The sequence below is a fragment of the Chiloscyllium punctatum genome, chromosome 2, assembly GCF_047496795.1.
Source record: "Chiloscyllium punctatum isolate Juve2018m chromosome 2, sChiPun1.3, whole genome shotgun sequence".
NCBI classification, from domain to species: Eukaryota; Metazoa; Chordata; class Chondrichthyes; order Orectolobiformes; family Hemiscylliidae; genus Chiloscyllium; species Chiloscyllium punctatum.
Genome location: NC_092740.1, coordinates 122,063,548 through 122,091,285, shown reverse-complemented (window position 1 = coordinate 122,091,285; position 27,738 = coordinate 122,063,548). Strand labels below are relative to the sequence as shown.

Below are 27,738 nucleotides of genomic sequence, written 5' to 3'. Positions count from 1 at the left end.
TGCTAACAGGTTGGGTTCAATCCCCACACCAGTTGAGGTTACCATGAAGGATTCTCCTTCTCAACATCTCCCCTTGTCTGAGGTGTGGTGGCCGTCAGGTTAAATCACAACCAGCCATATGTCTCTCTCTAATGGGAGAGCAGTCCCATGGGTCTGGTAAGTTTATGGAGACTTCACATTTCGTAATAGGTTATATCTTAAAAGTGTTGAGGCAAAACAAAATTAACATAGCAAAAATGACCCAAAGTGCTTCACAAAAGTGCTGTATAAATGAAAGCTATTTGTGTTATTGGTCAGTGGCTCCATTGAACCAATGCTGAGGAATTGCCAACAAATTTAAAGCAGGAAAATACGAGAAAGTAATGATTGCAGTTATTATCTAGCCCAGCAAATTTTAGATTAAAGTTAAATTTGATGAAAGAGGAGGAATGAAGCCTGGGAGATTACCTAATGATTAGAATGGTCACCGGTTTAAGCGCTTGTGTTTTGCTGAATAGTTTTTGTTTACATGAAACACTGTACTGAACAGTCACAGTAACTCGAGAAAAGCTGAAGTTTTGTTTAAAATAGTGGGCCATGGGATAATGAGGGCTATTCAGCTGAATTCAGGATTGCTGTATTGTGCTGTGGATGACAAAGTGAACAGCAGCAAGTGTAAGGTAAAGTGAGGTCAAAGCTCATGAAAAGCAAATGATGAGCCTCTTCCCAGGGACAGGCAAGCAAATCCTAAATCAGTTAATTGATTAAACTGGGCACAATTGAGATGTTTAACCAGTGGTCAAAATTGATTTGCTGGACAATGTAAATGTCATGTGTTCAGCTCCTTTGTGCTGAACACAATAACTGTAGGATATGTGAAACAGTCTATCTTCCGCAGCTACACTGGCACCACCCCCAACCTTTTCCTCCGCTACATTGATGACTGTATCAGCACTGCCCCGTGCTCCCATGGAGGAGGTTGAACAGTTCAACCACTTTACCAACACCTTCCACCCCGACCTCAAATTTACCTGGACCGTCTCAGACTCCTCCCTCCCTTCCTAGATCTCTCCATTTCTATCTCAGGTGACCGAATCAACACGGACATTTACTATAAACGGACCGACTCCCACAGCTACCTAGACTACACCTCCTCCCACCCTGCCCCCTGTTAAAAACACTATCCCATATTCCCAATTCCTTAGTCTCCGCCGCATCTGCTCCCAGGAGGACCAGTTCCAATACTGTAAAACCCAGATGGCCTCCTTCTTCGAAGACCGCAATTTCCCCCCAGACATAATCGACGATGCTCTCCACCGCATCTCCTCCACTTCTCGCTCCTCTGTCCTTTAGCCCTGCCCCTCCAACCACCACCAGGACAGAACCCCACTGGTCCTCACCTACCACCCCACCAACCTCCATGTACAGCGTATCATCCGCCGTCATTTCTGCCACCTCCAAACGGACCCCACCACCAGGGATATATTTCCCTTCCCTCCCCTATCAGCGTTCCGAAAAGACCACTCCCTCCGTGACTCCCTCGTCAGGTCCACACCCCCCATCAACCCAACCTCCACTCCTGGCATCTTCCCCTGCAACCGCAAGAAATGTAAAACGTGCACCCACACCTCTCCCCTTATTTCCCTCCAAGGCCCCAAGGGATCCTTCCATATCCACCTGCACCTCCACACATCATTTACTGTATCCTCTACACCCGATGTGGCCTCCTCTATATTGGGGAGACAGGCCGCCTATTTGTGGAACATTTCAGAGAACACCTCTGGGACACCCAGACCAACCAACCCAACCACCCCGTGGCTTAACACTGACTCCCCCTCCCACTCCACCAAGGACATGCAGGTCCTTGGACTCCTCCATCACCAGACCATAGCAACACGGCGGCTGGAGGAAGAGCGCCTCATCTTCCGCCTGGGAACCCTCCAACCACAAGGGATGAACTCAGATTTCTCCAGTTTCCTCATTTCCCCTCCCCCCACCTTGTCTCAGTCCCAACCCTCAAACTCAGCACCACCTTCCTAACCTGCAATCTTCTTCCTGACCTATCGGCTCCCACCCCCGTCACCTGAACCTCCTTCCACCTATCGCATTTCCAACACCCCTCCCCCAAGTCCCTCCTCCCTGCCTTTTATCTTAGCCTGCTGGACACTTTCCTCATTCCTGAAGAAGGGCTCATGCCTGAAACGTTGATTCTCCTGTTCCTTGGATGCTGCCTGACCTGCTGTGCTTTTCCAGCGACACATTTTCAGCTCTGATCTCCAGCATCTGCAGTCCTCACTTTCTCCTCACAGCACAATTAGCCAGCTTAGGGAAGAGGTCATCTGGTCAATGGCTGGTAATTGAGAGCGCAGGATGACCACGTATTCATGAATGATCTTCAGACAAATCCACAAAAAAGGTTCACTTGCCATTGTTAAAGTAATGACTAATGCTTTAGTTTTTTCTGATGTGAACTTTTTGGAACTGCCTTGGGTTACTGATATCAGGAGGGCAAAAAGGAGAAGAGATAGACTTGGCAGATAAGATTAAAGGATAATCCAAAGAGTTTCTACCAAGTACATTGAGCAAAAGAGCAACTAGTGAGAAAATAAGGCCCTTTCAAGATCAATGAGGTCCATCTGTGGAACCACAGAAGATGGGAGAGATACTAAAATGAAGATTTCACATATTTTACTGTGTAAAAATGGAGGCCAGGAAACTCTGGGAAATATTGATGTCTTGAAAACTGTCCACACATTATGTAAGAGATGGCACTGGAGGTCTTAGAAACCAAAGGTAGATAAAACTTCGGGACATAAAATGTATCCCAGGATGTTATGGGAGGCTACGGAAGAAATTGCAGGGTCTCTAGCAGAGATGTTTGTACCATCTACAGGCAGGGATGAGATGCTGGAGGATTGGAGAGTGGCTGTCATGCCATTATTTAATAAAGTCTGCAAGGAAAAGCCAGGAAACTATAGACTGGTGAGTCTGGCTTCAGTTGTCAGTAAATTGGAGGGGATTTGGAGAGATAGGATCTACATGTATTAGTGATAGTTAGCATGGTTTTGTACATGGGAAAGCATGTCACACAAACTTGATTGACTTTTTTTTCAGGACGTGACCAAAATGATAGAAGATGAGGGCAGAGAAGTAGACATTGTCAATATGGGCTTGAGTAAAGATTAGATTACTTACAATGTGGAAGCAGGCCCTTTCAGCCCAACAAGTCCACACCAACCCTTCAAAGAGCAATCCCGCTACATTTACCCTTTCACCTAACACTACGGGCAATTTAGCATGGCCAATTCACCTAACCTGCACATTTTTGGACCGTGGGAGGAAACCAGAGCACCTAGAGGAAACCCACGCAGACACGGGGAGAATGTGCGGAGAATGTGCAAACTCCACACGTAGTTGCCGAGGTGGGAATTGAACCTGGGTCTCTGGCGCTGTGAGGCAGCAGTGCTAAACACTGTGCCACCATGCCACCCCAAGTAAAGCCTTTGGAATCCCATGTGATCTAACTTTACTAAAGAGAACTTGTCAATTAAATTGAAAGTTGAATTGATGGTAGGAGACAAAGGCTGGTGGAGGTGGTTTGTTTTTAGGGCTGGATGCCTGTGACCAGTGGTGTCCTACAGAGATCGATTCTGGGTCTACTGTTGTTTGTCATTTACAAAAATGATATCAATGAGAATGGTTAGTAAATTTGCAGAGACACCTAAATTGGTGGTACAAGTCGACTGAATGTTAAAGATTACAAAGGTATCTTGATCAGTTGGACCAATGGGTTGGAGGGGCAAACGGAAGTTGGACAAATGAGGTATGGCATTTTGGGAACATGAATATAGGCAGACCTTGTGCAATTGATGGTAAGGCTCTTGTGTTGTTGAACGGAGATCCCTAGAAGTTCAGGTATATAATTCTTTGAAGTGTGTGACACAGATAGACAGGGTAGTTAATGCAGCATTCAGCAAGTTTGCCTTCATTGCTAAGACCATTGAGTGTAGCAGTTGGGAAGTCTTGAGGTTGTACAGCATGTTGGTGAGGCCACTTATGGACTACTGTGTATAGTTCTGGTGCTACAGGAAGCATATTATTAAATTGGAGGATTCAGAAAAGATGTTGACAGGACTGGAAGGTTTGAGTTACAAGGAGAGGTAGGGACTTTTTTTCCCCCATTGGAGTGTAATAGGTTGAAGTATATGCAATGAACTGCTGGAGAAAGTGTAGATGCAGGTACAGTTACAACATTTAAAAGTCATTTAGACAGGGGTATGACTAGGGAAGGCTTAGAGGGATATGGGCCAAACACAGACAAGTGGGACTAGTTTAGTTTGGGAAACCTGGGTCAGCATGAATGAGTTGGAGGGAAGGATCTATTTCTGTGCTGTGTGACTATAATATCTAGAGTAAACCAGATAGACTAGGGAGACTGGGAATAAAAGTCTACATGGTGGGCTGAATTTTACCAAAAATTGGATGAATGTCAGTTTTGGGGTATTTCAGAGATGGTTTATCTTCGTGTCCTAGTAAGACTTCGCACTATTCTCCCAAAATTCACTGACCTGTACACCACGCTCATCATATCTTCCCTCTGAGGCAGAAACACTTGCCAGTTCCAGGACCTCCCACAATTCCCAGTGGTGCCATCCTTAAAGCCCAGTCATGTACCACATCAAGTGCTGTTTTTCATCATGCACTTAGTGGGTGGGTGGGGAGTGGGGGTAGAAGCAAGAAAAGGAAAGCTTTAGAGCATATTAGGTGGCATGGCTGACATTTCAATGCAAATACAAATGCACATTTGCAAACGTTTTGCTGTTTTGGGTCCAAGCCATACAGGTTACCCAGCCTTAGCCTCATCCTAAATTGGAGAGAAAAAAAAAGAGGACAGCAGATGCTGGGGAAGGGCTTATTCTGAAATGTCGATTCTCCAGCTCCTCAGATGCTGCCTGACTTGCTGTGCTTTTCCAATACTACACCCTTTACTCATCTTAACTTAGAACCCTAATGGAATGTTAATGTCTCCCCTCAATGCCTACAGCTTATTCATACCACCAAGTGTTTTACATTGTAACCCCAACCCAAAGTTAAACTAAGGTTGGCTGTGATTGTTGATGGGCTTACTGCAAGACAGGGGCCATGTCTTCCAATGTGCTCTCCCCTCCCACCTTGAATGTTTCCACTCTACACATTCATTGCCCCTCTGCATCCCAGCATGCTACCTCCAGTTCAAACAATTTAACTCCCCAACATTCTTGCTACACTACTGGCTGTTGTTAACCCCTTTAAGCTGATCCCGACCTTTAACATTCACCCATCTCCCAAATGATCGCTGGCCTGACTCCCTACTGATCTGTGTGTAGCTTCTTGACAGACCTCCCACGAATCTCCAAACTGATTGAAGAGCTGCAAGACTGCCTGTAGCTCATTGCCCAGACAGAGCTATGAACCCTCTGGTCCTGCATCCTAAGTGGCCAACTGACCATTCCCAAGCCCCAGGACAGATAGTGGATGATTCCACTATCTTGTTGTGCCATGACTGACTGAAGGCTTTTAATCTTGCCCTTATTGATGCTCCTCCATAGACAGAGACATGGCAATTTGGCCAAAGCACATGCAGTACATGTCATGCAGGCTGCTGGCACATGGTGCCGATTGAGATTGGTGGAAGTGCTGTACAGAAACATATCCACTGCTCTGACAACCATGACAAACTGTCTCTCTGCTAAACAGTGAGGAAATTCTGAAGTGCTGGAAAGTGTTAATTCTTGGTTGTGTGAAGTACAAAGGTAAACAAAGAGCTGTTTGTGCATCCAAATTGGTACAAAGAAAGCAAGCTCTAAAGATGGCACTAGCTGAGATATTCCCTGGTCCATGAGTGCAGTACCTGTCCTTGTTCGGTGTGTCCTGGCAGCACAATAATAGAAGGTGCCAGTGCGACACTGGATAGTACCTACAACAGCAACTACAGCAGTTCAAGGAGGCAGTTCACCAGCTTGCCAAGGACATTAAGGATGGGTGATAAATGCTGCGCACAAATGGAGGAGGAATAGTCGACCAGAGTTATTGGTTAAAGTAACAAGATGTAATTCACCACGTTGGTAGATTTCAGTTCAATCTGTGTAGGGCCAGGGTAGGTGGGGGAGGGGCCTAATCAGAGACTGTCAAGCAGGGGATCATGGGAAAAATATGGGTGGTTATTTGATGGGTGACAACACATTCAGGAACTTTGCCAAGAGAAGGGAATTTTCATTCAGGAAGGATTCGGGTTAGTGTTAGGATTAAGGATGGAAAGGCAGTTGTGCTCCTATCCAGAGGTCAAATTTAATAATTGCCACCCAAGTGATTGACCTCCCAACTTCCAGCAGTGATTTACCTGGCCTCCATGTTTTTGTTTTCATATTCCAGCATCACTTGAAAGAGACTTTTGATCAAGAGATGACATTTGTGAAGGTGTCCAAAATCAAAACCATCACACAAACCCACCACTCTTGAAATGAGCATTATTCTTTCGACCAGGTTAAAATGTACAGCTTTAGTTTAAACACTGACTGGGTGCTAGAATTGTTTTAAATACCTTTTAGCATGCCTGTCATTCCTACATACTTGTGTTGGGGAAACCTGTTCTTATGATGCAAAAGGTCTGGGTCAGCTGGTGAGAAACCATACAGAGATTCAACTAAAGCAGAAGTGGCTGAAAAACTCAGGTCTGGCAGCATCTGTGGAGAGAAATCACAGCTAACGTTTCAGATCAAGTGACCCTTCCTCCGAACACAGATTTAGTTTATCATTCAAGTTGCGCTTTAAAAAATTGAGATGTGGGTGTTGCTGGCAAGGTCAACATTTGTTGCACATCCCCAAATATCCTTTATCTGAGTGGCAGAGGGCTGCCCACATTGCGCAGTTCTGGCCAGATCAGATCAGGAGAGATGGCAGGATTTCCATCCCTTAAGCAGAAAAACCAAGGGTCATCACTGAATTGGAGACTTTTCTGAAAGTCAGTAATATTTTCATGGGCACCATTCTGCAGACTAACTAACTTCGATTCCATTTTTCTTCTCCATGGTATGGAATTTAAAATTCCCCTTCGTTATGAAGGGATTTGAAACCATACTGCCTCGCCTTGATAGTTAGCCTGGACCACCGACATTACCAGTACCTATCTACCAGTGTTAAAAAGGTGACCAAGAACTGAGCAAACCAAAATTGGATTCTGACCTCTAGCTGAGGGGTGACTACATAACACCCTGAACACCTACAAAAAAAAAAGGACCTCACCACTAGCCTCGCAACTGTAACTTTCATACTGTGACTAATTACATATATTCTGCCATTGCCTTACAATATCATTGTGTTGTTACTCATCTGTTGCCTACAGTTCTTCAGTTTGTATAGCTACAGGCTCATCCTATTCATAAACAGGGATGTCACTTACTTTGTGGGTTTTTACAAATGTATTTTAACCTGTAAGTAACAGGCAAACCATCTGATACACACTGCCTGTTTATCTGCCTTAATATTGTTTACAGAGCAAATCTGATTAGTCTGCATCATGTTGCTCGCACCAATAATCTTCTGGGTTATTGTTTTTTTTAAACTGCAGATATTCATTGGTGAGATATCAATGTATTTTATAAAATCAACAAGAGAAAACCTCCTCAATCAAGAGAAGACCATCGTAACAGGAGACTGTTGTTATTTGAGTCCTCTTTTTCGAAGAGTAGTACGATTTATAGGTGAGTCAATATACAAAATTGCTTCGATGTTAGTGAACAACACTCAAGCAGCTTGACACTATCCTAGACAAAAGCAGCCCACCTGATTGGCACCGCATGCGCAAAAACATTCAGTCCTTCCACCACCTAACCTCAGTCGTACACACTGCTGTTATCTACAAGGTACACTGCAGAAATTCACCAAAGATTCTTAGACAGCTCCTTCAAACCTATGAAGGTCAAAGGTTGCAGATGCATGGGAATACCATCACCTGCACATTTCCCACCAAGCCACTCACCATACTGACTTGGAAACATATCTGCTTTCCTTCAATGTTGCTTGGTCAGTATCCTGGAGTTCTCTCCCTAATAGCACTCTGGGTCTACCGAGAGCAAATGGACTACAGCAGTTCAAGATAGCACACCACCTTCTCTAAAGCAACTAAGGAGGTGGCAATAAGTGCTGACCCAGTCAGTGATATTCATATCCCACAAGTGGATTTTTATTTTAAAAATCTTAGTTTTAATCCCATCTAGTGACAAAGGTGACAAAATCCATTTCCTATCTTACAGTAAAAGGTGGTTCAGGATAGTTTGACTTGAGTAGTTCCAAGTTAGTTGGGATTTAGAGTGAAAATAAAAAGGAGAAATTTTGCCATGACAGATGAATCAGTAACCAGTGGTCAGATTGACAGTAATGGGCAAAAGATCAGACAGGAGATGAAGAGTTTTTTTCCTAAAAAAACCAAGGTGGTGAGTTACAATGATTTGCAAGGGAGATAGATCCAATGTTAACTTGCAGAAATAAAAAGAAATTGAATGAGTATTTGAACGCAGAAAGTTTGCTGGGCTTTTGGACCCAACTGATTGCTTTGCCCTTACAGAAGAGCAATCACAAATCCAGGTGCTGATCAACACTGAGCTTAAAAATGTGTTACTGGAAAAGTGCAGCAGGTCAGGCAGCAAAGGAACAGGAGAATCGATGTTTCGGGCATAAGCCCTTCTTCAGGAATGTTTTTAAGCTCGGATCTCCAGCATCTGCAGTCCTCACTTTCTCCTAGCTGATCAAACTGATCCAATTGTCTGCAATTCTGCCAAAGGGGAAGTGACAAAGCTTCAAGGAGGTTGACACCTTGAGGGGACCCAAATGGAGCCAAAAGTCAATTCAACTGCATTTTGTACACCTCTCCCAAACCAATCACAATCTCTTTTTGGGTCAAAAAACTGAAAAAAAAATCAGTATGGGAAGGAACAGACTCAAGAGGAAGCCTTTTTGTCCATTTAAGCCTACTGTGCCATTTAGCAAGATTGAAACTGATCTGCCTTCAGTCCATTCAGCACCTTGGTTCCCGAACCCCAAATACCTCTGAACCAAAAATCTATAACTAAACCATGGAGTTCAGTAAACCTTTCATCTCAAACATTTTAGTGGTGGGATAGTTCCAGGTTCCCATTACCCAGTCCTCCCTTTGAGTTTAGTTATCCCTGCCCCATTGTTCTCAAGCCTCACGACAAAAATATAGTCTGCCCATCAACTCTTTTCATCAACTCAAAACATCTCTTCAATAAAATTTCCATCCTGAATGGAATGCCAGCTGAGTTCAGAGTCCTCAATGCTGGGTGACCACAAATCAAGTTTGACCATCTGCTCGTAAAGTTATTAGTGTGCAGTCTGACCGATTAGTTACCAAGAGTTACAATAGAGGAAGTAGAAATCTTAACACTTGATTGAAAACTTACACAAACCATAGAAGCACATTGTATTTTCAAGTGTTTCTTTTATACACTTACTCCTTCTGGAAGGAATGAATTGAATGATAAGCTGTGTCATGATTTTACAGTTAGGAGTGACAGCGTGCATTTGAAAACCAAATCTGTTGATCTTTTGGAGGGAAGCTGTATGGATTTCAGTCTGCTGCACACTATCTTGTCATACTCTGCACACAACCACAAGAAATAGTCTAATGTTTAATTAAAGGAGATTGTTACTTTTTTAAAAGGACATCTTTCCAATGCCTAGCATTTTTAAACTTTGGAGTGTATTATTGTGTGGAGCAGTAACTAAACTCCCATATACAATGCATGTTGGCAGCTTTTCATCCTTTAATGTTTCTTGCAGCAAGTATGCAATTTTATACTGCAGCACTGGTCCTGGTGGACTGTCGATATCCCAATCTTAGTTCTCAAATCAGAAAAATATATCCCAGTTTATAGTTAAAAACATCAAGGCACTTTGGGAAGTGTAATCAAATAAATATGCTGCTGAAACACGAAGTTAACTAACCACAAGCTCGAAAGAAAAACCTCCTTTTAGTAAAAGGAGCATCTCACAGAGGAGTGTGACTTGGGAAAAGATCAGGATCAGGGAAGCAGAAAGCTCAGCTGCTAATGATGGATCAATGGAAATTGCTTCTCTGAACAAGAGAAGTTTTGGAGACCAGGAACGAATGCAAGGCTGGAGAAAAGTTTGGAAAACGATGATTAACCACCTTCACGGGCAACTAGGCAATAAATGCTGGCCAGCCTGCAACAGCCACATCGCACAAATGATTAATAATAAAAAAAACAAACAACATCTTAGTCTGCACCCAGCTTTTGCAATCACAATTGTAGTAATAAGACCTTCCTGTGGAACTACAAAGTGTCAAAGAAAGGCATGAAGGTCCATTTGGAAAACTAACTTCTTGCACCCTGATCAGTGCCTTAAAGACTCTACCCAAAGTTGGCTCTGGTAATTTTTCAGGCAACCCTGTTAACCATCCCCAAGACAAATATTGCACATATTCAGGGAAATTCTTCCAAAATAGCATTTTTAAACAACATTGTTAAAATACACCAATGTTTTTAATCCAGTCTAACTGCACGACAGTAACCAAAATGTATTTATATGTAATGGTTAAATTGAATCTGGAAAGCATGAAGGATCAAAACGGGGACTCAGATGCCACTAAATACACCCATCTGTTACGGCTGTCTGTTTGTGTCATTTGGCCCTCCAGTAAGGTCATGACTGATCTGCTTGAGAAATTAAATTCACACTCCCGTTATTTTAAACCTTAGATTCACTTGCCTTACAAGAACCTACTGTCATGTTGAAAATACTTCATGATCTTTCCCCACCTTCCGAGGCTGGGAATTCTTTAGGAACAGAAGAAATTTCCTCTCAACTGTCCTGAAAAAGGGAACCTATAATTTTACAATAGATAGCAGCACATGCACCCTTATCTCCATTGCTGTCACTTATTAAAGCTTCATTAAACATGATAGGGGAAATTGTTCAGAGTTCAGACCCCTCTGCTACCACAAGACTCAATGCAGGATTTCACTTTTGCATGCAGAGGATCAGGTACTTCAGTAAACCTGATGCACAAACTCCCAGAACAACAGAATACAAAGATTACAAAAAGTAGTGGTTATATTCAGATACCTGCCAGGAGTTGACTATTGAATAGACATGACTAAACGGTCCCTCACATATCTGAGCAGGCTTCTCTTGTTACAGAGCACTGATCTCAGCACTGCTTCAATTCCAGAGTGCAAAGTTCTGGTTATTCATTCATCTGACCCAACCTATAGGAGCATGGTAATTCTGGCATGATGTTTCCATCACAGCTAATAATCCTGAGAAGTCATATGCAAAGAATTCCATGGTGGCAGCAAGAGTTTGGACTTCCTAGTTCTAGCTAACCCATCTGGTAGCAATATCACAGTATGGGGACATGCAGTTTTTTTGTATCCAAAAGTGCTTAAGTTATAGCATCTTATTTATTGTCAAGTCTAGCATATATTTACACAATTCTTGACAATACTGGTCATCCAAAAAGGTTCCAAAACACATGGGAATCGGTCTGTGCAAACAACAATTAGAGTAATCCTTGGCCCAAGACATTACAATCAGATTGAGATGTACAAGATTGAGGGGCATGGACAGGGTGGATAGAAAGTGGCTGTTTCTTCTAGCTGAAGGTTCAACAACAAAAAAGGGGCATAATTTACAAGTGAAAGACAGGTGGGTTGAAGGGGATTTGAAGTGAAAACAGGTGGTGGGAACTTGGAATGCATTGCCTCGGAGCGTAGTTGAGGCAGGAAATCATAACCAAAAAATAAAGTAGTATAACTGGATCAACACTTGAAGATTATAGACCAAGTTCTGGCAAATGATATTAAGAATAATGGTAAGTTACCATCGACCTACCAGACAATAGGCCCCCTCACAGAATAGGAGAGCTGGTGGTATAAACAAGGTGGCGGGGGAACTAGATGAGAAGGAGAGTCCTTCATGGCAACTTCAGCCAGTGAGGGAATGAAATCCATTTTGTTGACATTTTTGTGCATCATAAACCAGCCAACCAAACTATCAATGCCTTTGCATGGTTAGGTGATGGTTTGTTATCAATACTGACTCTGCCTTTTCTGCACTGTATAAATATAACTAACTCCATTCACCAGAAAAAAAAACAGATTATCTACTTTGAACCTCCTGATCTTCATTTAAAGTTATGGCCCTTTGGTACTGACCCTTTAACTGAGAAAAACTGGTGCTTTCTATCTGCCCTGTCCATGTTTCTTGAAATCTGGTTCCCTCAGTCTTCTCACATGTGAAGGAGAGAGAGAGTTTAGTCTAGCCATTCTCACATTGTTGCTGGAGGGAGCCTGCAGTACACCAATTGGTTGTTGCTTTCTGTATTATATAGTGTCCACATTGCAAAGTTAGTTAATTGGTGCTTTAAATTGTAAAGATTGCAATTTAATGCAAGTCCTTATTTTACTTCACCCCCAAACACACTAAGCTCTGCAGATTAACCTTTTGTGCTATGTTACTATGACGAAAAGGAAAGACATTAAATGCCAGAAGATTCCAAGAAATCATTACCATATGGTTAGTCCTATTGGTGGTTTTTAATTAAAGTTATTTAGCGGATTTTTGTTTTTTTTTAAAAAAGTGAAACCTAGATTACACAGGCAGCCTGAACAAAAAGATGGTCAATTGACACCATTGGGTTAGTCAATGGATGTGGCAAGAGTTTGATCAACACAGCAGCAAGTAAATCCTAGTTACATACAAACTGAATTCATTTAAACTGCACACTTTAGTGGTGTACATAGTTTGCTTGAAATTTGTACTGGTGTCTATAGAGGATTGAGAGAGTCGACAGCAAAGACAACTTATGACCAACTTCATCCAAGTACAACAATGATTTCTCCTGGAAAAGTGGAGTGTCTGGAGAATAGTTACATAACAAATGCATGTCAATAATCTCAAGGCATTATTTAAGAAAAGTCGAAGTTATCCTCAGGTGATCTGGCCAATATTTAACCCTCAATTAACACCATGTGTTAATTGAGGGTTAAAAATCCTAACTGGTCATCATTCTGGTTTGCTGAACTCAAATTAGCTGCTACGTTCCTTCTACAATAACTACAGTTCAAAAAAGTACTGAGTTAACTGTAAAGTATTGGAGGTATGGTTATGAAAGATGCCATGTAAAGGTAAGCCTTTTCCTCTACACCATGATTAAGTCCACAGCATTAACACTTCAACAATTGAGGTGGTACAGGTAGTTCTCATATAAAGTGTTCTGGCAGCATGATTTATATATAATGTTGCTGAAGAATTAAGGAACAATATTTTTGAGAATGCTTTTCTCAATAGTGCAATTCCAGTAGCGATCATTTTGCACACTCCATCCTGCGAACGCACTGAAGTCTGCACTCCATTCTGCTCATGCACCCATGTCAGCTGTTTAAAAGGTACAGTTCTATACATTAATTTTGAGATGAAGCTTCTCAAACTATTGTTCATTGCTGTAAGAACATTCTCAATTCGTGTATAAGCCCTGTATAATTCCTGTATCACTCTGATACATATGATTTGCCTTTAATTTGTTGCATATCACAATCTACTCCTAGATTATGCCCCTCCATTTTAGCAAAAGAAAAAGGATAGTGATAAAAACTTTAGTGAGCAGCATCCTGATAAAATTGCAGGTGGTGAACACAAAACAAAGGCTGTAATACTGGAAGAGAAGCTTAAATGTTATAAAAAAAAGAGAGTTTTCAGCACAAGGGTAGAACATGTGATATAGCTTGCTTAACAGGAATGAGGGAGTCTACCTTACGCATCATTAGAGCCAACAAAAAGATTAAAGCAAACTGAATTGCTGGAACAATGCTGTGTACCAGCAAATCTGAGAGATCACAGTCAAAGGAATTTGAGATTAAACAGGCTGAGTGTTTGGATAGAAGATCAAACAAACAAGTGATCTGGGACAGCCTTATCATTTATGAAGAAAAATGCTCAAAATCCTGCAGATGTGCCTGCTTTTAGTGCAAGCAGCGAGCGGTTTGCTGGTTTTAAAGAGTCACTATGCATTCCATAATGTAAAGTTAATTGGCGAATCTGCCTGTGCAGACGAGGAGCACGCGCTGACATTTCGTCCCATTGTCCAAGATGAAAGGATGCAAACAGTCAGGAACTCCCAAACATTGGAGCATTCTGTTGCCCTTAGCAAAGCAGGTTGGCTTTGAAGAAGTGGAAAGCGAGAATATTAGAAGAGTTGCTTGAGTCCCACTGAAGATCTCTCTACAGCTGATCTGCAATAGCTTGTCACTGAGGGTAGAAGTAGTAGCTGGAGATGAAAAGAATGAAGTCCAGGATGCAGCACCACAAGAGCTCTCCACATCTCTTGTCTTCTATCCTGAGGGAACTTGAGGCAGTTGGAGCTCTTAAGATGACGATTACAACACAGAACACAGCATGGTAGTTTTTTCAATAAAGATATCATCTGGCACCCTACGAACAGCTTCTTCAAGAGAGAAACAAGGCAAAGCAGCAAAAACTACATTTCTTAAAACCAACCCTCAAAAAAAAAAAAGTCAAGACAAAAAAAAAATCAACCACAGCCATCCATTCTGCAACCTCAACTGCACCTGAAGGTGATGACGACAACCTCCTGTTCCTGCATTAACAGTATTTTTTCAATGTAATGTTAAATTTACTTTGTTTATTAATATCATATGACTTAAACCTTTATTTAGGCTGTGCTATACTTTGTTAGGCTTTTGGGTGGTTGTTGAGCAAGTGATTTTCTTTTGCTGATCAGCCCCAACCCCACTTTCCCCAAAGGCCCATTATTTATATTCAGAAAAGGTTTCACTGGAACAAAACCACTGTGTTAAGGAGAACTATTTAAACAATCATTTTCCAGCTTTATAATTTCCAATTCAGACTTGCTTCCAAATGTGATCTTGATCCACCTCTGATTCTACATTAGAGAAATAAGCCTCTGTATGAACATAGGTGTGTATTTTTCACCTCAACACTACATTCCTATGCTATCCCTGATAAATGTTTGAAAGTAATACCGAAAAAGAACCTTCACGTTCATCATTTTGTAAAAATAAATTGACTTTAAAAAAAAATGTTAGGTGACCATGAGAATGAATGAATCTTGGCACAGATTAGCAGCTGTCCTGTTTCTCAGGAAGTTGCCACAGCAGTTGCTAATGAAACCATGATGCTGTGACCAGAACAAGATAGTTCCCTAGCTAATGACATACATATCCCTGAATAGTTGGTTTGTTTAACATATGTGAAAGAATCCTGGACGTATAGCAGCATTGGGAATGAGATGAGGAACATTCATTTATGTAAATAATGGAAAACATCAATGGCTTTGGTTAAACAACATTAAATTATCTGATGAGAACCTATTTAATAAACATTACATGGTGAAAAATCAAGAAGATAGTGAAGACTAAAGGCTATAAATGATGCTATGTTTCAGAGATCAGTTACCAATCAGGGTCATCTGATCGATACCTTGGATTTTTGTGTATTGATCTCTTACCAGTTTATTTACAATAAAGAGTGCTATTTTGCAATCTACAAGTGGTCTGAGAATTTCTAAGTTTACATCCCCATCTTCCTAACATCATGGATTAGAAATCTAAAAATCACTAACTTGCTTCATGCAAGTGAACTTCCACAGCCTTCTGTGGTAAAGATAAATGATCCCATGTGAAATAGGGGGAAGGGGGAAAAAAAAACATCAGTTTCCTGTTTCTACTGCCCCTTAAAGGATTTTGCATATTTTTTATGAAACCACGGCTCAGTGTTCAAACCTGCAGAGATAAAGGCCCAATCTTCCCTCAGAACTAATTTGCCATCCTTACCTCACAGCTTTCTTGGAAACTTCAGGGCCTTGCCAATATGGCTGACTTTTCTGAGCTCCAAAGTGGCCTAGCAAGTCAGTCAGTTGTATCTACATCATAAACAAGGAGAACTTAAAAAGTATGAAAGTAAAGCATTTAGTTACCTGGTCATGCAAAATGCCATGAAGTCTTGGATTTTTCTACGCCATGATTTAAATTCCACAATATTATCACTTTAAAATGAATGTTGAGGTACACGTGTTTTCCAACTTTACAATTTCCCCTGTCAGACTTCCTTCCAAATAGAAGTGACCTTGTGCGACCTACCTAGGCAATTGGAAATTGTCAACACATGCACACATCCTGATCATCAAGGAAACAAAATCAGGATGCATCTTGTCTCCACACAGGGTTTCACACATTTAAAGGGTGGTGTTGTAAATATTATCAAAAATTTCAATGGGGTGGGAGGTGGTGGGGGAGGGAGGGGAGGGGGGGGGGGGGGGGGGAGGTGAGGGCACAAGGGGCAGGAAGGGTGCTTGAAAATTTGACGGAGAATGTGTGGATTTTCACTTTATGTAAGCGCTTACTTTCTTGCATGGTGACTGTTTATAATACACTATTTCAAAATTTGGATATTCAAAGTAGTGAGATACTTAAAAAATGTTTTCAATTCTGTGAATGGGACCTCACAACCCCACAAGAGGTCAGAAACATTTCAAAATCAGTGAATTGAAAATTACATTTCCCAGAAATAAAAAAAGGTGATTTTCACTACACAACTAGATAAGCACCCTGGAGAGATAATTACGAATGTTACCAAGTTGAGCTTTTACAACCCTGAGAGAGGCCAATAAAAGGTTCAGATCAGAAGAATAAATCCATGCCAGTAGATGTTCTGTTTAGCGGCCTAAAAGTATAGACAAAGTTATTGAGAAAGAATATGGTCCTTAGAATTCAGTCGAGAAATGCCAGCTTGTGTCTGTGCATCTCAGAATCACTTGAGTCATGGAAATTTTTGATATCTGTACAATTGGTGATGCCATTCAGATGCACACTTTTGGCCTCTTTCAGGGTTGTAAAAGCTCAACTTTGAGGGCCGTGCACAGTGGCGGTGAGAGTCCGGGCATGCATAAAGGATCTCACAGGCAGAGCCCTTATCACCAGCCAAGCCATGTCCTGGTACTTGTTGGAAAGTTCTGCCAAATGACTGAGTCTGCCCAGGGAACTGCTCAATAGGATCCACTTTTTCCTTTTCCCAAAAGGGTCTCAAGGACATTAAGTGCTGACCACTTCCTGATGGACTTGTGGTCAAAGGGGTTTTCCTTCATAAATTTCTCCACAAAAGACAGGTGATATGGATGGTCCAGCTACTTGGAGTGTTCTGTAGTAGTGAGGCCAGGCCCATCCTTCGCAACACCAGGGACAGGTAGAACCTCAGTACGTAGTGACACTTGGTGTTTGCGTTTCAGGGATCCACACACAGCTTGATGTGGCTGCACATATAAGGTGGCCATCAGGGTGAGGGTGGCATTTGGTGTGTTTTCTCCCCCTTGCCCAGATATTTATACATTGTTTCCCTTCGGACCCGGTCCATCTTTGATCTCCATAGGATGTGGAAGATGGCCCAGGTGACTTGGTGTCACAGGTTCTGGGAATAGGCCAGACCTATGCCACATATAATACTGAGTACCTCACACCTAATGATCAGTTTTCCCCCAGCAATGGAGAGCAACCGTTGCTCCCATCTGCCCAGTTTCTGCCTTTTGTGACACTCCTTCCAAGACTTGGCGCATGCCCCAGCCCCTCCAAACTAAGATACCCAGCGTCTTCAGGTGGTCCATCCTGACCGTGAAAGGCAGAGAGGATTGGTCGACCCAGTTTCCAAAGAGCACGGCCTTGCTCTTACCTCACTTTACCTTGGCCCCAGAGGCCTGCTGGAGCTGGTCATAGATGCACATGAGTCTGTGCATGGACAGTGGAGCAGACAAAACAGCGACGTCATCCATGTACAGGGAGGCCATAACTGTAGGCCCCTGCTGCCAGGAATAGTCACCCATCTCTGGCTCGCATCCTTCCTGATGGACTCTGAAAATGGCTCTATACAGCACACAAATAAGGCACATGAGAAGGGGCAGACCTGCCTGACTCCAGATCTGACTGGTCAGCTGTCAGATTCCCACCCATTTGTGGAGACTGTACTGACAATGTTGGTGTAGAGTAGTTGGATCCAATTGCAGAGGATTCGCTCCCAAAGCCCATTTTGGAGAGAGCATCCCTCATGTGTGTGTGATATCCTGTCAAAAGGGTTTCTCCTGGTCCAGGCTGATGAAGCAGGTGTTCACCACCCTGTCCTGCATGTAGACAATCGTATCTCCCGACCCAGTTGGCGATGACCTTTGACCAGATTTTGCAATCCACATTTAGCAATGAGGTTAGTTGCCAATTTCTAATTTCCTCCCTCTTCCCCCTTCTGCTTGTAAATGAGGGTGATGCAGTCTTTCCTCATGGATTCACTCATAGTACCTGCCAGAAGCATACTGACATAAACCTCCAGCAGGTCCTGACCAATCGAGTCCCATAAAGCAGAAGAGTACTCGACCGGTAAGCAGTTGCTTCCAGGAGTTCTATTCTTTTCAAAGGACTAGAAGGCCTTGGTCAGCTCATCCATAGAAAGCAGCTGGTCCAGCCTCTCCTGTGTTTTAAGATGTCTGTGATAGAGGACAGGAACAACTGGAAGGCCACACTTTTGGTAGGCTTTGAGTCAGACTTGCAAAGAAGGATTTTGCTGATCCTCTGTCAGCCTGAGAGGATGTTACTGAGTCATCTTCCTTCAGGCTGCTGAGCAGAGCTCTGTGCACCTTCTGAAAGAAGAAACGTGAGCATGTCTCATCCTGCTCCATGGAACAGACCCTGGATCAGAAGATTATCTTGGAGGCTTGAGAGTCAAAGAGCAAGGCTTCCTGGCCCTTCACCTCCTGGGAGGCCCTCAGTGACAGACTCCCATCTTCTGCAGGAGAAAGTTCTGCATACTTTCCTGGAGTTTTGCCTGCCTCTGTCACCTCCTGTATACCTTTGAAATTGAAGAACCTCTTGATGTTCCCTTTTACCATTTTCCACCAGTCCGTTGGAGACTCAGAGGGGTGTCATGGTCGTCCAACCTACGTAATCTCTTGTTTTCTGGGGTTGCAGTTGACCTGTACAATAAGGCAAGTTAACTTGGTTGATGTGCAAAATTTACAGGATATACCAGTTCGAAGGTCATCACCGGTTAGCTTATTGTAACAAAGTTAAAAAAAAAATCCATGAATTTCAATTACTAGCCAAAAATCCAGAATCATTTTTATTGCACAGGCAAACTGTTTGACTTGATCATTCTTTTGTCGAGTCTTTGAAGGAACTATTTAATTGGTCTCACTATCTTGATCTTTCCTCAACATTTGCCTTTTCAAATATCTCTAATTTAATTTTGCAAGTTATTATTGGCTGTTTGTGCATTGGCCAAAGACACCAGAAAAACATTTTATCTCATCGATTGAATAAGTAGTTAAGTATGATGCTTCATTGGGCTTGAGTGACTAAAAAGAACATTGCTGGGGCAAAAAAAAAGTTTATGAAAAGATCTTTCCAAAAGCTCAAGGTTATTATGCATAAATAATGTGCTTTTGTTTAAAAAGTACATTGGAGCCTTATGAATATTTTGATTTGACTAACCATGGTAGGTAGCTTGCAAAACTAAAACTTCTGGTCTATGAAGCCAGGTTTCACTATGGATTCTGCCATCTCCAGCATCACCATCAGCTGGGAATCATAACCCCTGTATTGGCGACCAGTTCTTGTGCTGGTGGGTTTGGGATGCTGATTGGCAGATTTGAATGCCTGTGATTCTACAAAACTTGTAGACTTTAGCATTGGGCTTAGTGTACAGCAGTCTCATGTGGTCTATTCACTGCAAAACGAGAGGGGGAAAGATTTTCCTGTTTTAATATATTGGCCTGAACAATGGGAATGCCTTGAAAAGCTAATAGGAAGCTGGGTTGAGATAAATTTCAGAATGGCTGAGCGAAGCAACATTGTGTTTGAACCTCAGCTCACCAAAAGTCAGCGTAAATGACTTTTCACTGGTTTTGTGTTTCTTTTTCCCCCCAATAGGTGTGTTCGCTTTTGGACTGTTTGCAACTGATATATTTGCAAACGCGGGCCAAGTGGTCACAGGGAGCCTAACCCCATATTTTATAACGGTTTGCAAACCCAATTACACAGGAACAGATTGCCGTTCCCGATCCAGATTCATAACTAGTGAACACATCTGCACCGGGAACCCTGAAGTCATTGCAAATGCACGGAGATCCTTTCCATCTAAAGATGCATCTTTGAGCATCTACTGTGCCTTGTACGCTACGGTAAGAACATATTTCTTCAAATTGGCTGCTTGTAAGGCAGTGGCTAGGCCTCACTTTCACATAGAACATTTGCTATTCCACAGTCTTTTGATTTGCTTGTGGCGATCTTCATGTAATGTAATGACTTGAACTTATATGATGTCCTTAATGCAGTAGATGGCCCCTAAATCACATCACAGTAGCGTTTCAATGGAATTCAGAGTCACCATTTGTCCACTAATTACTGGGACTAAGATCCTGGACATCCCACACAGACAGCACTATGGCCCCAAGGACGGCAGTGATCTAAAGGGCAACTCATCACCATGTTTAAGGGCAATTAGAAATGGACTGTAAATGCTCCTTAGCTAGTGATAGCCATATTCCATTAAACAGACAAAGTAACCAAATATAATTTGACAGCTGTGCAAGGGGATTAGTACAGATGAAAAACCAGGTGTTAAAAGGATTGTTGTAGAGGAATGGGTGACATGGTTGGTAAGCTTTAGGAAGATGATTGGGGGATCATTGTCATCAGCAGTCCCTTGCAGACAAGGATGACACTGCCACTCACGGCAAGTCTGTAGGTGGCTGTACAGACCAATACAGGCTTTGTTATATATGGGGCAGAAGGTGGTTGTGGGAAGGTGTGGTTGGGGCATTGGTGTGGCAGTGAGCTCCTTTTGCTCTTCTCGCCTGGCTTCTGATCTATCCAAGTCTGGAGGTGCCTGACACCTTCCCAGATGCTCCTTGTCTACTGGAGTGTCTTGGGGCCAGTGGTTCCCAGGTTTCTTTGAGAATACTGCACATCGCCATTGAGGCCTTGAAGGGTCACTGAAGTGCTTCCTCTGTCCAACTGGGACTTGTCTGCTTTTTCACAGCTGGGAGGAGAGTGCCTTCTTGGGGAGTCTCGTGTCAGTCATGTGGACAACGTGCCCAACCTATTGTAACCACTCAAGGGCTGTCAGTACCTCCATGCTGGAGATGTTGGCCTGGTCAAAGATGCTGGTTTTGGTGTGTCTGTCTTCAGTGGATTAAACAGGATCTTACGTAGGCAGTGTTGGTAATACTGTTCCAGCACTTGTGAGCTGTCTGGTGTAGACAGTTCACTGAGCCATATAGGAGGGCAGGAACCACTACAGCTCTGTATACCACGAGTATTGGGGATACACAGCTCATGACTAGCAGTTTTGTTGGTGCTGTAAATCAGATGGATGAGATGCCAAAATTGGAAGTACATAGAGACTAAGGTTGGAGGGAGGTGGGAGGCATTAGGTAGTTATACAGATTGGACAGGAGATTTGCTAATGAAGATCAGGAATTTTAAAATCGGGTGTGGCCAGACTTCGAACCAAATGTGTGTCAACACAACTGGGAGCGATGTGTGAATGGGACTTTGTTTGAATTATAGCAGCAGGATTTAGAAGGAGTGGAGTTGAATGGAAAGAATGTTGGTCTGAGAGCCAATTAGTTGGCAAGAATATAATCCCCTCCTGTTGTATGTTTGGCATTGGGACGGTGTTAGGTAGGGATCAACCTTCCCTCAATTTGGGTTTTGTTTTGGAGTGGCAACTCCGAGGGACTTCAAAAAAATATTCAAATTACTGTTTGAGCACAAACTAAGATCATCTGCAAATTATTTTCCCAAAAAACCAAATGTACCAGAATTCCTCATATCTATACATAATATTGAATTTAATTTCAGGGCTCTCGTGATAATGATTATTATTCCATGAGATCTTGTTTCATTAAGAAACTCAGGTGAGGGACCACCGTACAAAACAATGCTGAAAGGACAAACAGTGAGAACTTAGACACAGCCACAGAGTCAATGGCTTTGAATTGATGGTTTTAAATATCATAAGTTAAGAGTTGTAGAATTAATAACACATTTAACCTAATGGAATAGAAAATGAACTCGAGTTTTGAAGTGATTGGAATGAGGTTGGCCAAGTGGAGATCATAGAGTAGGAGTCCCTTGATTGGAGAGTCTTTGATTCTCCACACTCTCGGGACCTCGGAGTTGCTGACCAGAGTCGATGTACTGTGCATGTGTAAACGAAGGGTGACTTGGTGAATGGGTACTGGCCTCTGGAGTTTTCAGATTTAAATGAAGCATCCCAAGTTTTTAAAAGCAAGGGTGAAGTTAGAATCTGGTGAGCTGGGAGTGGAGATACAACATGGTCAAAAATGGCACGTTATATTTAACTGTTTAACCTTTGAATGTAATTCTTGCAGAAGCATGATCCTCTAACACTTGGTGACATTAGTCCAGGGAGGATTTTTTTTTTTTTTTTTTTTTAAAAAGTTTTTGGCGATGTCAATGCAAATTGAAATACCATTCTTGGAACATGCCAATAAATGGCTATGAATGTTAATGAACAATGTTTAAAGAATTTTTATATTAAAAAAGTACAACAATTGCTAGCAGGATGACTAGCAATGAATCAGTGATTATTGCTACATGAAACAGACAGTCAACTATATGGTTCAACTCTGCCTCTCAAATGTTATCCCTATTGGAGCCAATTAAACATGACTGAAACAAAGTGCATTAACTTCACAAGCAAGGAGACATTGCCTGAGTGTGTGTACACCCTTCTGGGATTTCAAAGCAGTGTGGAATTTGGTGCAGAAGGATAAAAGATCCTTTTTGCTTTTGTTTTGTAACTTGTAAAGTCTTTAGCTGGGTAAATTGAAGCCCAGGATCAGGGTGTCAGCACAAAACAGTGGCATCACAGGGAAACTGTAGGTTTTTTGGGTTACTGATTTGACTATGAGTTGCTTTCAAATTGAAAAAAAAGGTAAAAAGAAGAAACATTCTACAGATTTCAAATGTAATACTGGTCTTCAGTTTGTAAGCTAATGAAGGACTGAGTAATTAAAATAGAGATGCAGGGCCAGGCAATGTGTTGTAACTGCATGATATAACAGCCAGTGGACCCGGTTGTTCTTCATAGTGAGTGCTGTTTGCTTGAGGAACAGAGTTGATGAGGTGGAATCAGAGCTTCTTACACTGACAGAGTTGGTGAATTACCCAGTTCAGTCCTTAGGCCCAACTCTATTTACAAGCTATAATAGTGACTTGGATGCAGGGAGAAAGTTCAGTATCCAAAATTTGCAGATGACATGAAAATAGGTGAGAAAGTACAAAGTACAATTGCAATTGAGGAAATAAGAAGTTTACAAAAGGAATAGGGATAGATTGGGCGAATGCCAAAATTTGGCAAGTGAAGTTATCAACTTTGGTTGGAGGAATAGAAAGGCAATTTATCCTCTAAAATGGAAATAAACTCAAATGCAGAGTGATGTATTTAATTGCAGAAAACTAGTATGCAGACTCAACCTGAAATAAAAAAGGAAAGCAAATGGAATTTGAGCATTTATTGCTAAAGAGGAGAACAAAGCAAGGAGCATTGCTGCAGTTGTACAAGACATTGGTGAGGCTGCATCTGTAATATGGCGTACAGCTTTGGTCCCCTTGAGGAGAGAGATAGTTGCACAGGTGGCAGTTAAGAGGATATTCTAGGATGGATTCCAGAGAGGAGATCTTCGAGATTAACCAGTTTAGGCTTATACTTTGTGGCATTTGTGGATAGAGCAATTTAATTGAGGTATAGAAAGATGTTAAAAGGTGAATCGACAAAGACAGATGTTTCCTCATAGGGTAATCAAGAATGAAAGCTCATCTCTTTTAGATATAGAAATAGCAGATTTGCAACAAGAGAAATTCTCTCAAACAAATTATGAATCTTTGGAATACACTCACCCCACCACCCCATTTAACCCTGAATGCAGTGGATGCTGGTACATTTAAAAAGTTCATTTACTTAAATTATTATTGAGTTGAAGGATTCTAGAGTTGAGGCTGAGAGGAGATCAGCCATGATCTTGTCAAATGAACTAAATTTGAAGTTCCAAAGATTCTGATGCAAAGCAGCCACTGGGTGGAGCACTTTGCTCAGTTTGGGCAGACAGCAGTTTGGGTCTGACCCAGTACCCTCAGAAAAGGTCTTTCCCAGTACCTGGCAAAAAAAAAAGGGGCCCCCCCAATGAATCAGAGCTGTGGCTTGAGGGCCAAATGTGCTTGCAGCAGGGGGAGGGACACTCTTTGGGTCAGGGTTCATGTTTATTATCCCTACCCATAGTCTAACCTCTTAATACATTAATTCTTATGCATCCTAATTATTACTAAGTTATGATCTGTAATAAACCACATCCTCTTAGTAGAAGATATTCTAATTGTTAACTGAGACATTTGTGGCTCATCCTTTCCCACAGACAACTAAAAGGCCCATGACAAGTATGACATTGGAAGTGGCACGCTATCACAACCACAAGTGGTTGGCACTCAGACCTTCACATTGCTCTTAGAATAAATGGCTTTGTGGATGGAACTCTGATGATTCATTGGACTTGAGTGGCAAAAGGGAAATAAAAAACAGGAAATAAAGTATTATTAATAACAGTTTCCAGAAGTGCAGTGAGAAAATATGAAAAATAAGTTGACATTTTGAATGAAGTTGTATCCTTCAGATGATTCCTTATTGTCGACTGGTGCTCACAGCACTTCAATTGTTAAAGGGATGCAAGCATCATTGGTCAAGTGTTTCTCGCCCACTGATGCAGGAGATTTATTCAGTTTATTTAAACAATACCTGAGAAATCATTGTTTAACCATATTTAGGAATTACAGGAATTCTGTGCGTCAGGGACCACCAGCAGACCCAGACTCTAGGAGAATAGGACAACAGTGTTGTCTTAAATTAGTTTTTATTTGAAAGGTTCCAGATTGAAGAAATCACTCTGCTGTAAAACTGCAGGGACCATAATGCTTGCTTTTGTGCATTTTCAATCAGTACCACTGTATTGTAAGTAGCAAAGTGCCCATAAAAATACAGCTCCAAGGATGAAATTAAAGCACAATTTATTTGAAGCTGCTCAAACCCAATTAGATTGGCATTTGACATTAAACTATTTTGGTAAAAGTGATTTACTCTTACAACATTTGTATGTGGTGTTATACAGATTTCCCTTCACAAACCGCCTGCTGGACTGCATTGTACAATCTACCATCTACCTTGTGGTCACTAGTTAGCAAAAACTCAATTTGGGATGGAAGATATCAGTTCTCAGCCAAGCGTGCTGTAACATGATTGCAAATTTTGTTTCTCACCCAGGTTTTTGCAAATAAAGTTACATAAACAGTGTCCAAAAATGTTCTCACCTCTCAGAACATCGATAAGTGATGGCTCTGACTTAAAATATTGTCTGTGATTTTAGGGCTAAAATAGTTTCCTAAGACTAAAGCTAGAGTTGCATGTCATTGTTAAATTTCTTTAAAAATGTCTTCATCCAGAGGCACCAAAAACGGACTTGGTGATTTATCTAGCTTACTGAACTTACATGCCTACATCATGCCTTCTAGTGGTCAAACTTTGGTACTGTTTGCTGAAACAAATGAATAAACCATCTTGCAGATATTGTACAAAACAATTCATCTTTGTTGGTGCTTTTCTTTAAGCTTTACTGAGCTTTATTTTCTTTGCATAAGTGGGTGAGCCAAGTGTTGTTTTGCTTGCAATCAATTAAATAATAGACATTTTATATTGGATTTTCCTGTTGGAGATTCAGGAAGTTTTGGAAAAAAATGCTGGGTGGGACCAGATTCCAGGGTTCCCAATGTTAGTTTATTTCACATCCTCTACAGCCTGCACTCAACTGGATTGGCTTTGTTGCGGGTGGTAGACATCCTCTATTCTACCATCCTTCCACCCCACCCTAAGAATTGAAACAGTCAGGCCATTTTCTTTGACTTAGTGGTTTACACCATCTGAAATTATAGTCTGAAGGAGTATTAAAAAGGCAAGTTCATAAAGGTGTTGCTGATGCCCCATCCAGCTCCATGGCATCTCATTCTTTCAAGAATCTACATCTCACCACCCATCCTTCATAGCATACCATCCCATACCAAGTCATGCCCGTTCACTTAGTAATAACTCCATACAGAACCAGTGATCCATACTGGAATAGTAGTATGGAAAATCTTTATAAAACAGACATTCAGGTGTGGAGGTGGAAGCTCAGTGTTAATGTAACTAGATTTATAACCAAGAGGCCCAAATTAGTCATCAAGAGGTAGCAACTGTAGCTACTGAATTTATAATTCAGTTAATACATCTGGAATATAAAGCTAGTGTCAGGAAGTGGTGCAATGAAACTACCAGTGTCAAGATGTCAGTTGGTTCACTAAAATCCACCAGAGAGGGAAATCTGCTATCCTTACCTGATCTGGCCTGTGTGATTTCAAATTCAGTAAACATTGACTCTCAACAGTTCTGAAATAGCCAAGTAAACCATTTGGTTCAAGGATCATTAAACTGATCAACAAATACTAGCCTTGCCAGCAATGCTGACATTCATAAAAAAAACTAAAGTCATTCATAAAAGCACTGTTTGTGACAGTCCTGGAAAATTTAGGCTTTTAAAGTATCAATAAGCTCTTGAATCTTTGCATCACTTAAGAGAACATTAAATCTATTTTCTTAATTGATGAAAGAAAAGCTGTCTATCAAGCACGGTTTCCCATCGAGTATAGCTGTCTTAATACACTAATGGATGACAGGGCTCTCAGCCAAGAATGCTGATTGAGATTTAACTGGGAATGTAGCAGGTACTTGCCTTTATCTAGCCCCTTTGGTGATCCTGAAGCTCTTCATTGCTAAGGAAGCACTTCTGAATGGTAGTCCCCATTTTATAAATTAAGTATTACATTGGGATCCATATTAATTATTTTTGCACAGACCTTTAAATTGCTAAGCCTAGGTAAGTGCACCCATGCAATTGATCTGTGTGTGACATCATTCTGTTTCAGATGTACATCACAAGCACAATAAAGACCAAAAGCAGCAGGTTAGCCAAACCAGTGTTGTGCTTGGGGGCTCTGTGTGCTGCTTTTTTAACAGGATTGAACAGAGTGTCTGAATATCGCAATCATTGCTCCGATGTGATTGCAGGCTTTGTACTGGGCAGCACAGTAGCATTGTTTTTGGTAAGTCCATCTTATCTTTAGCACTGAAATTATACAGGTGTATCAAATTGAAAGTCTCCACTGCTGGGTGGCTTGGTCAAAAGGAAAAAAAGTTAGACTTTAAAATGCACATGTCCACTGAAATGTTTGGTCCTCAGCAGGGGCTGAGACATAGAACATAGAACATAGAACAATACAGCACAGAACAGGCCCTTCGGCCCACGATGTTGTGCCAAACTTCTATCCTAGATTAAGCACCCATCCATGTACCTATCCAAATGCCGCTTAAAGGTCGCCAATGATTCTGACTCTACCACTCCCTCGGGCAGCGCATTCCATGCCCCCACCACTCTCTGGGTAAAGAACCCACCCCTGACATCTCCCCTATACCTTCCACCCTTCACCTTAAATTTATGTCCCCTCGTAACACTCTGTTGTACCCGGGGAAAAAGTTTCTGACTGTCTACTCTATCTA

General features: G+C 41.8%; 1 protein-coding gene across 7 annotated transcripts in view; it reads left to right on the top strand.

The window, feature by feature from the left end:
* Positions 1–27,738, top strand: part of plppr1 (phospholipid phosphatase related 1) — a 116,758-nt gene that overhangs the window by 75,262 nt on the left and 13,758 nt on the right. For 6 of the 7 annotated variants that reach the window (XM_072587883.1, XM_072587828.1, XM_072587863.1 and 3 more), the window contains 3 exons: positions 7,586–7,718; positions 20,004–20,254; positions 27,108–27,284. In XM_072587883.1, coding sequence (XP_072443984.1) covers positions 7,586–7,718; positions 20,004–20,254; positions 27,108–27,284 — 561 coding nt within the window. The remainder of the gene's footprint in view (positions 1–7,585; positions 7,719–20,003; positions 20,255–27,107; positions 27,285–27,738) is intronic. The other variant, XM_072587873.1, reaches the window with a different exon arrangement.